Raw genomic sequence first — 11,015 nt, forward strand, 5'->3', positions numbered from 1 at the left:
CTAAAGAATCTGCCTGCGGATGCAGGAGACAGGGGCTTGGGCTTGATCCTTGTGTTGGGAAGATCCCCTGGAGTAGGAAATGGCTGCCCACTCCAGTATTCTTGCCTGGAAAATTCCATGGTCAGAGGAGCCTGGCAGGCTACAGTCCACAGGGTCACAAAGAGTCAGACATGACTGAACACACACACACACACACACACACATCCCTAGAAGGACTGTGCGATATAAGGGGCTTAAAGCTCCTCTTACTGTGCTTCTTATTCTGGACATCTGTATTCCTGCCCTGCTTCTGACATAAACAAGCTGTTTCTTTGTGTGCCCTCCCATACTTTGTGCTGTGTCTCTAATAATACACTTTGTATGCATTTTGCAGCTTTTGCCTCCTTGAAACATTTTTGCTTCCAATTAGGGTAAGAATCACATAACTTTGCTTCTAGCCTCTACCTCTGGTGAACTGGCTATCCCTGGACAGGAAAACAAAATCCTGCTTCAAGACTACGGTCCCTCCGAAAGTAGTGGAAAGGGGAGAGAACCAACCCAGGGGCTTGTATGTTTCATGTACTATTTCCTATCTCTAGGAAGACCTGAGGAGAAGGCAACGGCACCCCACTCCAGTACTTCTGCCTAGAAAATCCCATGGACGGAGGAGCCTGGTAGGCTGCAGTCCGTGGGGTCGCTAAGAGTCAGACACGACTGAGCGACTTCACTTTCACTTTTCATTTTGATGCATTGGAGAAGGAAATGGCAACCCACTCCAGTGTTCTTGCCTGGAGAATCCCAGGGACGGGGGAGCCTGGTGGGCTGTCGTCTATGGGGTCGCACAGAGTCGGACATGACTGAAGCGACTTAGCAGCAGCAGCAGCAGCAGCAGGAAGACCTGGGTTGGGAAGATCTGCTGGAGAAGGGATAGGCTACCCACACCAGTATTCCTGGGCTTCCCTTGTGGCTCAGCTGGTAAAGAATCTGCCTGCAATGTGGGAGGCCTGGGTTCGATCCCTGGGTCAGGAAGATCCCCTGGAGAAGGGAATGGCTACCCATCCCAGTATTCTGGATGGAGAATTCCATGGACTGTATAGTCCATGGGGTCACAAAGAGTTGGACACAACTGAGTGACTTTCACCTCACTTCAGGAAGAGCTGAGGATGGTGATGGCTGTTGGGGGTACAGGCATCCCTTAGTCTACCATATCTAGCTAGCATCTACCTTGTCTCAGCCTGGGGCTCCTTTTGGCTCAGGGGAGGTAGGCGATAATTAATAAGCCAGCAACGAACTCACACATAGCCATGATGGCCAGAAATGGAGCCCCCACCATCCCAAGAATCAGGCCTATGGGTCATGGCACAAGGCTTGCCTCTAGAAATCCAGTCAGCTGCCCTGTTGTCAGGGAAGGTAGCCTTTCCTGGTTTAGCTCCTTCCAGACCTGGCCAGGCTCCTGAATTTGTGCCCTTAGAGCCCCACAGCTTGTCTCCTCTAAAGCGCTTTCTGCAGTTCAAATCCTACATGGATTAGTAGGACTGTTTGATGTCTCTCCCCCACCATTCTACAAACTACAGCCCACACCGCCCCTCTCCCCAGTGAGGGCTTTGTTCCCTCATTGCTGTCAACTTGCAAAAAACGCACATTAGAACTGTGAGTTGGGTTTATTCAGTTTCTTACTGAGCTCTGAGAAACAGTTCTGAAGAGGCAACAGAGAAACCAGGATATATGTGAGTTTTTCTGTATGTCTAGGACTATATTGGGGGGTTGGGTGGGGTGGGGTGGGAGGAGTTCTGGAAACACAATAGGATTTAAAAAAAAAAATGTTGCCTGCCATTTCATTTCTATAAGGGTCAAGCCATTAGCCACTAATCGGTCACCCGATGCAAAGAAAAACATCTAGCTGAGGGTCTTCCCTGGTGATTCAGTGGTTAAGACTCCTGGTTTCCACTGCAGGGGATGCAGGTAAGTTCCACATCCTTCAAGGTATAGACAAAACAAAAACAAAAACAAAAACAGGTAAAGACACAAACAGTCAAACATAAGAAAATTAACAGCAAACCACAAAGAGATTTGAGTACTCGCAGAGTCAGACACGACTTACTGACACAACAACAACAACTTTTCAGTGTATGGGAAGACACAAGAATCTGGGATCACTGAGATTTTTCCCTAAATGATCTCAACTATCTAAGGGTGGGGTTCAAAGTACAGAAGGTCCTTCAGGTATACTGTCCTAGGGTGGATGGTGAGTGACTATAGCTGCTAATGGCTTGATCCCTATAGAACTGGAATGGCAGGCAACATTTTTTTTTCTCTTTACATTGCAGTGTTTCCAGGGCCTCTCCTGGCCATGGTCCCCAACATACAAGGGGTATTCAACAAATGCACTGATAAGGAAGAAAGTCAAGTAGTACTATTCTCTTTTACAGTCAATAAAACAGGGCCAGATAGAGATCTGACAGCCTTCTGCCCCTATTTCTGCAGTAGGAGCACCAAAGAGCACAGGGCCGCACTTAAGGGCCTCCCAGGTCCTCCACCATCTCCTCCTCCTCCTTCTCTGCTCCTCCAAGGGCACTGTAGAGCCATGACCCAGCCCCAGAAACAGATTAGCTTCCCAGGAAAAAGATTCTGTGGGCAGAAGGGGAACGAACAAGTGACAGTCTATTCATTACAATAATAGCATTTACAATATATCAGACATTGTGCTTCCCGAGCAACTCTTTGAGTCACATTCTATTAGCACCATCCTTTTAAGATGACGAAACGGAGGCACAAAGAGCTAAGTGGCATGCCCAGAACCTAGGTGATGGAATTGAGGAAGTAGAACTGGAGGCTGCACTTTTATCCACCGAGTCGCTTTGTCGCAGGGCAGAACATCAGCACAGACATCAGAAGTCGTGTGTTTTTCCAGCTCGGCTTTGAATGCCCGATTGTTCTTGTCTCTTTATGGGTAAATTGGGATCCTTAACAATAACTAGCTTATAAAGTTGTTGGAAGATTAACCCACGTGGAGTTTAGTACAGCGCCCAGCACATAAGTGATCAATGAATGTTAATTATTGATATTCTCCTACTGTTATGGGGTTTTCGGGGCCTGGGAAGGAGTGCCAGGCGATATCTTGGCACAGTTTGCAGGCGAGGTCACTCTGTAAGTCAGGGGTTGCGGGCCCTCCCCCGCCTCCCCCGCCTCCCCCGCCTCCCCCGCCTCCCCCGCCTCCCCCGCCTCCCCCGCCTCCCCCGCCTCCCCCGCCTCCCCCGCTGCCTGCCCTTCCCAGCCCAGAGAGGGAGGGGCTGAGAGGAAGGAGGGGCTCACCAGTCCTGGCTCCGTCCCGCCCACTTGGAAAAAAAAAAAAAAAAAAAAAAGACGCTGAGCGCAGGCGCAGAAAGATGAACCTTCTGCCTTGCGCCCACTCTGCAAGGAACCCGCAAGCATGGAGGGGCGCGCGAACTCCCCGGGCGAGCCCCGCGCCTGGCCTACCCGGTCCGTGCTGTGCCGCGGCTGCGTGGAGCCACTCGTCTTCCTCGCCAACTTCGCCTTGGTCCTGCAGGGCCCGGTCACCACGCAGTACCTGTGGCACCGTTTCAGTGCAGACCTTGGCTACAATGGCACCCGTCACAGGGACAGCTGCAGCAACCACAGCGTGGACCCCATCGCACAGGTAGGGGCCGCGCGCGTGGGTGTGGGGGGTGGAGAAGCGAGGAGCGTGGCAGGGGCGGGGGGCTGGGTAAAGACTGGGGACGGCCGCGGGGGTTAGGATCTTGGGTGGTGGGCGGGGCGGGAGCAAAAGTTGGAGCCTGAGAACTGCGGTGTAGAGATGCTTAAAGCTGATGCAGATAAAGCGAGCTTTGAGGGTTAACAAGGGGGTATTTTCTGAAAAACAAAATGCACAACTTAAAAAGATGAGAGTTTTTTTCAGTTTTATTTTTGGCTATGCTGGGTCTTCATGGTTGCCCCGACTTTTCTATAGTTGTGTCAAGCGGGGGCTACTCTCTAGTTGCAGAGTGCTGGGCCTTCTCACTGCGGTGGCTTCCCTTGTTTGGGGACAGGGGCTCTAGAGCACAGGCTCAGTAGTTGTGGCACTCAGGCTTAGTTACCCTACAGCAGGTGGAATCGTCCCCAACCGGGAACCGAACCTGCGTCTCCTGCACTGGCAGGTGGATTCTTTACCACTGAGCCATCTGGGAAGCCCCAGAAATTGTCTTATTTGGCTAACTTTCTGAGGACTCAAGCCCTGGAGGCAGTCTCTCAGACAGCTCTGAAGGACTGCTCCTGAGAGATAAGGGAGGAGCCAGGATATATAGGAGTTTTGTGATAAAAACCAGGTTGGAGAAAAATCAAAAGATTACAAGTGATAAGTGTTAGTCACTCAGTCCTGTCCAACTCTTTTCAACCCCATGGACTGTAGCCCACCAGGCTCCTCCATCCATGGGATTTCCCAGGCAAGAATACTGGAATGGGTTGCCATTTCCTTCTCTAGGGGATCTTCCCAACTCAGGGACTGAACCCTGATATAGCAGCAGCATTTTTCATTCACAGTGGTAAAAGTAAGGAATGGATCTTACAAATTTCCCATACCCTCTCCAGCATCCATACTAAAATTCTCTTGAGGTTTAGGGCTTCAGAGAAAGTCCTGATCCCTGTATCTCCCAGGTTGGTGACAGTGTGGGGGGTGGGCAGCCCAGAGTAAGGGATAGCTCCCCCGCTCCCCATAATACAACTCTTGCCCCCACAGGAAGTGGAGACACTTACCTCCCACTGGACCCTCTACATGAACGTGGGCGGTTTCCTGGTGGGGCTCTTCTCGTCCACCCTGCTGGGCGCCTGGAGTGACTGTGTGGGCCGCCGCCCGCTGCTGGTGCTGGCCTCCCTCGGCCTGCTGCTCCAGACCGTGCTGTCCATCTTCGTGGTTCAGCTGCATCTCCACATCGGCTACTTGGTACTGGGCCGCATCCTTTGTGCCCTCCTCGGCGATTTCAGTGGGCTACTGGCCGCCGGCTTTGCCTCCGTGGCTGATGTCAGCTCCAGCCGCACGCGTACTATCCGAATGGCCCTGTTGGAAGCATGCATTGGGGTGGCGGGAATGCTGGCGAGCTTCATTGGTGGCTTCTTGCTCCAGGAGCAGGTTTATGTCAACCCCTTCTGGCTCGCCTTGGCCGTGCTGACCGTCATGACTCTCTATGCAGCATTCTGCTTTGGTGAGACAGTGAAGGAGCGGACACCTACCCGTCTCTTCACACTCCGTCACCACCGATCCATCATCCAGCTCTATGTGACCCAGGCCCCGGAGAAGTCCAGGAAGCACTTAGCCCTGTACTCATTGGCCATCTTCGTGATGATCACTGTGCACCTTGGGGCCCAGGACATCCTGACCCTCTATGAGCTGAGTGCACCCCTCTGCTGGGACTCTCGGCTGATCAGCTACGGTTCTGCAGCTCAGCAGCTCCCATACCTCACCAGCCTGCTGGGCCTGCGGCTTCTGCAGTACTGCCTGGCTGACACCTGGGTGGCTGAGATTGGCCTGGTCTTCAATATCCTGGGGATGATGGTCTTCGCATTTGCTACCATCACACCCCTCATGTTCACAGGTAAAGTGTATGGGTTCAGCTACAGTTTGTTTCAGAATTACTGGGTGGCCACGTGCTGTCCCCAAATGCAGTTCATGCCTATGTCTTTGGAAACATCACTGTGGCCCTAGCCTGCACTGGAGGACAAACGACTAAGAAATCTCATTAAAAAAAAAAAACAAAAAAACAACCCACCTGTTATACAGAAAAGATAGACCTTCAGTAGCCAAAGTAATTAATTCACATTACCAACCATAAATATTGTAAGATAGAGCCAAAGACAATAGTATCTCTTGTACACTAATTGCTTCACTCCTACCTCCCTGGTGCTTTTAAGCAAAGTCCATGCTGTTAATGCCTTAATGCTGACTTCTCTGATAAGGATTACAGGACCTTGGTCAGCTTCTTTGGGTTTTTTTTAAAAAGCCAGCCTTCTCAGACCACAGCTATCAGATTCCTACTTGTGTTAGTTCTTTTCTTTTTTTTTTTGGTTGGAGGGGACAGCTGAAAATGAGGAAGTTCACTTTCCTGAATGGACAGATTTATTTTAATAGAGCCTGAAACTGTGTACAGTCAGCCATTCAGTAATCACAGATTAAAACAAAAATTTTTTTTTAAATATCTGGCATGGAGGCACACGGGCTTTCTCTTGTTGCTGCACATGGGCTCTCGAGTTCGAGGGCTCAGTTGTTGCAGCACTTCGCAGGCTTAGTTGCCCCGAGCCATGTGGCATCTTAGTTCCCCAACCAGGGATCGAACCTTCATCCCCTGCATTGGAAGGTGGATTCTCAACCACTGGGCCACCAGGGAAGTCCCAGTAATCACAGACTTCTTAATGTGGTTGCTCCTCTGGACAGTGCAGCTGATGGGGGCCAGGCACCTTTTCCTTCTACACACATCTCCCGTGTGCTGGGCTCAATGCCTTCAGGGCTGCAGAGATGATGAAGGCACTGTCATTGCTCAGGGATTTGGGGGTGCCTGTTACCTTCAGGGGCTCTGGGGGCGGGGCCTCATCGTGTACCCACTTTGGAGGCTCCACTGTCCTTTAACAGTTTGCAGTTTTGCTGAGGAGGTAACAGTTGCACAAGGGAGAGAAACGGTTCCTAAGGAAACAGTATAAGCCTTTGAGTCACTAAATGTCCATTGAAAAGGAACTCGCATTTCCCGTGTGCTTACTGTGCGCGGTCATCGTCTCCTTCCTCATCAGAAAGTTCTTCCGGTGTCTAACCTGCATCCCTCATGGGTGGACACAAGAGCTCTGCTACATCTCACTGGGGCACCCCCTCCCCAGCCCCATTCTCTCGATCTTTCCTTCTTTCTCCCCAGGGTACGGGCTCCTTTTCCTGTCATTGGTCGTCACCCCTATCATCCGGGCCAAGCTATCTAGACTGGTGAGGCAATCGGAGCAGGGTGAGTATCAGGGTCAGCCCGCGTCTGGTTCCTCAGGCCAGTGTTGCCTAAACTGGGCCGAGGGCAGCCATAGGCTGGGAGGAGCTTACCTTCCTTCCTCCCACCCTGGAGAAGTAGCTAGGACAACCGCGTTGCTGTCCAAGCGCCCAGGGCTGCCAGAGGACCATAGGGATTTGCATTTCCTGACCAAATCAGAGTTGGAATTTGCAGTCAGCTGCATGTGATTATGTTCTTTTGCTGGGCTTATGTTTTTAAGCCCAGCAGAGGATTTACCCTTTCCAGAATTCAGCTTTTCCATCTGCAAAATGGACGTGACCATGCCACAGGCCCCTGCTTCCCTGGGGTCACAGTGTCCGAGCTTGAAGGAGACAAAACAACTTGGTGACTTAGGTTTCATTGTTTCCACGTGGCAGATGAAACAAAGGCCCAGAGTGTTCAGTTGATTCACCTAAGATCACTCAGTAAGTGGTGGACCTAGGTTGCACACCCAGCTGTATTTTTAAGAGCACCAGGGCTTGGGATCTGGGTTTTTAGTCCTGGCTCTGTCTCACCGGCTGTGTGATCTTGGGTAGGTCCCTTTCCCTCTCTGGGCCTGTTTCCTCACCTGTAACACACATGAATTGCTCTTGGTGACATCTGCAGGCCCTTCGAGCTCTGACAGTCTGATAGTTTAATCTCAACTTCTGTTAGGTTGAGCTTCAAAGCAAAAGTGAAATGAAAGCGTTAATCACTCAGTTGTATCTGACTCAGTTGTGTGTCAGTTCCCTGGACTGTAGCCCACCAGGCTCCTTTGCCCTTGAAACTCTCCAGGCAATAGTACTGGAGTGGGTTGCCATTCCCTTCTCCCAGGGAATCTTCCTGACTGAGGAATCGAACCCCGAGTCTCCCACACTCAGGCAGATTCTTTACCATCCGAATCACCAGGGAAGCCCAGGGTTGAGCTTACTTGGCAGAATTCATGTTCTGTTGGCATATCTATAAAGAGCAGTTTCTCAGGTCACTGGGTCTTTAGGTCGCAGTCAGAAAACATCTGGCTTATCCTCCTTTTCCCTTCTACCCGGGAAAGAGGTTCTGGTGATGGCAGAGATTTTCACATCATATATCCCACTGTGGGTTCTGTTGTCTCCAGAACCATTCATTCACAACCATTCTGTTGTTTCCATTCATTCACTCAATAAGCCTTTTTCTAGTGCCTTCACTGTGCCCAGAGATGCCAAGAGGAACAGGAGAAAAGAACAGCCTTTGCTAACTGATTGCCTCTAGGAGGGCAGGCCCTGGCATAGCTGCTTTACCTGTGTATATAATGTTACCAGCATTCCTAACAATCCATGAAGGTAATGTCCTTGTTTAACAGAAGGGGGACAGAAACCCAGAAAGATAAATGACTTATTCAGTGATCACACAGCTAATGAGTGTTGAAACTGAGAATTAACCCAGAAATTTATCCTAAACAGGAGATGATTCCAAAGGGGATAAACCCCACACAGTTTTATCAGACTTTATCAAACTTCTTCAAGAAGACATCACATGTCCTTGTAATAGATTTAATAACAGCCGTTTGTTTTATAGCACAGGTGCTCTCCATGTATGACCTCACTGAAGCCTTATCACACACAACATATGATGTAGGGTTTATAGGTGAGAAAGGTCAGACTCAGGTGAAGTGGCTTGCCCCCGATCACACAGCTGTTGGATAGTAGTGCCAGAATTTGCATTTAGGTCTTTCAAATTGCTGTGTGGTATTTATTTCTTCACAGGCGCTCTCTTTTCTGCTCTGGCCTGTGTGAATGGCTTGGCCATGCTGATGGCCTCCGGCATCTTCAACTCGCTCTACCCAGCCACCCTGAACCTCATGAAGGGCTTCCCTTTCCTCCTGGGAGCTGGATTGCTATTCATCCCAGCCATCCTGATGGGGTAATACAGGGCTGTGACTCACGCTCAGAATGGAGCCGTTTACCTAAAGGGCTCCTCTTCCTCCTCCTCCCAACCTCCTCGTTTCTGGAGCTCTTCCCCTGTGGGTGTCTCTCTCCCCTCACAGATGGTTGTCTGATTCTCTGGGAGCGGCTCTCCAGGGGCAAGGCAGAGGCCAGTAGGGGAAGGGACACGCTCACAGTGCTGCTCAGCAGGGCTGTGTTCTCGCACTCAGATCCCTTCGCCCCTCTCCATTCCCGTTTTACAGATGCAACAACCGTGGCAGAAATGTGCTAAAGGGAAGCCTGGAGAGCTTCCTGGGATAGTTGTGGCTGGGCCCCGTGCTCACCTGACCCACTTGCTTCTCTTCCCCCGAGCCCTCTGTTTTGTCTTCCACCTCTTAGCTTGGGGTGGGGGGGGTGGTGGTTACCTGGACCAGCCCACCCAGTAAAGCCCATGTCACTCCTCCAGGAGTTGAGGGTCCCCCCCACCATGTTAAGTCTGAACTGTCTCTCTGGTCTCTCACAGGATACTGGAAAGGGATAATCATTGCCCTGAATTCCAGGAGTTTTCCCAGAGCCCCTGATCTGCCTGGACCCAAGGACAGAGGGCAAGAGGAGCAACGTGAGCACTGACCAGCTGGAAGGAGACGCATCTGGATCCCAGCCCTTAGCATAGCGGCAGATCCCCCCAAAGGGCAGTGTTCACCTTGGACAGGATGGTCAACCTGGACCAAGGCCCCTGCCGCTTCCACAGCTGTGCCAGCCTATGACTCCCAGATCTCAAATTGTCACCCACTCAGGGCAGGTGGTGGGGGAGCCCCTATTTGGAACAGGGGTCTGTTTACCCTTTAGGCCATGAATCACACAGAACCCTCCAGGGGAGGGGAGAGGTCCTGACGGAGGGACCAGTTGAAGCCTGAGGGCTGGCACCTCTGCTTCCAACCCAAACTGGGCAGCTCAGAGTGTTCAATTCATCACTCCTTAGTGATGAACATGGTACCTTTGGGGGAGGGGGTGCTGTGGGAGGGACTCGGTGTCCCCTGGAGGGAGAATGCTGCTGTCTCTGGGTGGGAATTAATCTGCTGGGCTTAGCAGTGCCAATCATCATAAGTCAGTATAATCGCCCTGAAATGAACTTCCTGGCTCCCCCATGGCATTAGGGCCTTGTTTTCCCAGTTTGCCCACCATAGACCAGGCAGCAGCAGCTTCTGGAAAGGACAGGAGCCCCCAGAGTTGCCATGAGATTGGTACCGGGCACAGCTGGCTCAGTCCTCATCTGACTGCCCATTGTCTTCTGAGCTTCTGGGCGGCAAAGCGCTGGCACGCTTGCATTAGGCCAGTGGAGAAGCTCTGGGCAGAGCCCTGGCTGCTCATTCCTCGGGGTCAGAGATCCACTCCATGAAGGCACCCGTCCCGATCTTCATGGCTACACCAGCCCAAGCGGAATCAATTTTTGCTACCACTCAGCTCTCTAACACTCCCCATCTCTAGGTATTTCAGCAGGGCCATGTGCCGACACGCTCTCTTGAGCACCTGTAGGTCAACAGGAACCTGAAGATGGGCCCAGCCTCCCCATATGGTTCAGGAGGCCCAAGTCCCAGAGAATGCGGGGCCCATTTCTAGGGTGTTAGGGAAGCCTGAAATTGAAAGGCAGAATCAGATTGGGTCTTAAGGCACTGGCTTTGATGAGGACCATAAACCCCCAAGAAAATCAGATTAACACCTGACTCTTCAAAACAGAATTGGCCACAGGGCATGGCCCCCTGCTGGTATTTCCGCCCTCATTCTCTCTCACATGCCCTGCCAGCCAGTTTCCTGGTTAGAAATCACGCAGGTAAAATGGGGGTGGCCCAAGGCAAACCAAGATCCACCGGTCGTGGCCTGGTACCAGATTCCTGTGTCACTGTCCCCTGTCGTGGGATCAAGTGAGGAGAGGCCCCTCTCCTGGCCCAGCGGTGCGGATGTAGGCAAAAAGGCTCTGGGTTGACCTCAGGCCTGGGATCTACTCCAGGTACCGCCTCTGACTCGTATGTGGCCTTCTGTGAAGGGCTTGCCCAGCGACACCCCCAGTTATCTGGTCATGGTTCGACAGTTAGGAAACACTAGATTAAATATTGTTCTTAGATCCTTCCTACCTCATACATTCTAA

At 51.5% G+C, this 11,015-nt stretch overlaps 1 protein-coding gene and 1 long non-coding RNA gene across 2 annotated transcripts; one reads left to right on the forward strand and one right to left on the reverse strand.

Annotated features, from left to right (window-relative positions):
* Positions 1 to 1,021: 1,021 nt before the first annotated feature.
* Positions 1,022 to 3,540, reverse strand: LOC102404992. Its single transcript, XR_326155.4, has 3 exons — positions 3,457 to 3,540; positions 3,292 to 3,314; positions 1,022 to 2,607 (listed from the first exon to the last, which is right to left on the reverse strand). It is a non-coding gene; the product is annotated as an uncharacterized LOC102404992 (long non-coding RNA).
* Positions 3,337 to 11,005, forward strand: SLC46A1 (solute carrier family 46 member 1). Its single transcript, XM_006042199.4, has 5 exons — positions 3,337 to 3,637; positions 4,712 to 5,564; positions 6,870 to 6,953; positions 8,711 to 8,867; positions 9,393 to 11,005. Exons 1-5 carry the CDS (start codon positions 3,410 to 3,412, stop codon positions 9,448 to 9,450), a joined length of 1,380 nt encoding a protein of 459 aa, XP_006042261.2. The 5' UTR covers positions 3,337 to 3,409; the 3' UTR covers positions 9,451 to 11,005.
* The last annotated feature ends 10 nt before the right edge of the window (positions 11,006 to 11,015 follow it).

The sequence above is a fragment of the Bubalus bubalis genome, chromosome 3 (assembly GCF_019923935.1).
Source record: "Bubalus bubalis isolate 160015118507 breed Murrah chromosome 3, NDDB_SH_1, whole genome shotgun sequence".
Lineage (NCBI taxonomy): Eukaryota > Metazoa > Chordata > Mammalia > Artiodactyla > Bovidae > Bubalus > Bubalus bubalis.

Coding starts and splice junctions, on each gene's coding strand:
- SLC46A1 (XM_006042199.4), top strand. CDS start 3,410: ATGGAGGGGCGCGCGAACTCCCCGGGCGAGCCCCGCGCCTGGCCTACC. Junction 5,565..6,869: donor CACACCCCTCATGTTCACAG/GTAAAGTGTATG, acceptor CTTTCTCCCCAG/GGTACGGGCTCCTTTTCCTG. Junction 6,954..8,710: donor GGTGAGGCAATCGGAGCAGG/GTGAGTATCAGG, acceptor ATTTCTTCACAG/GCGCTCTCTTTTCTGCTCTG.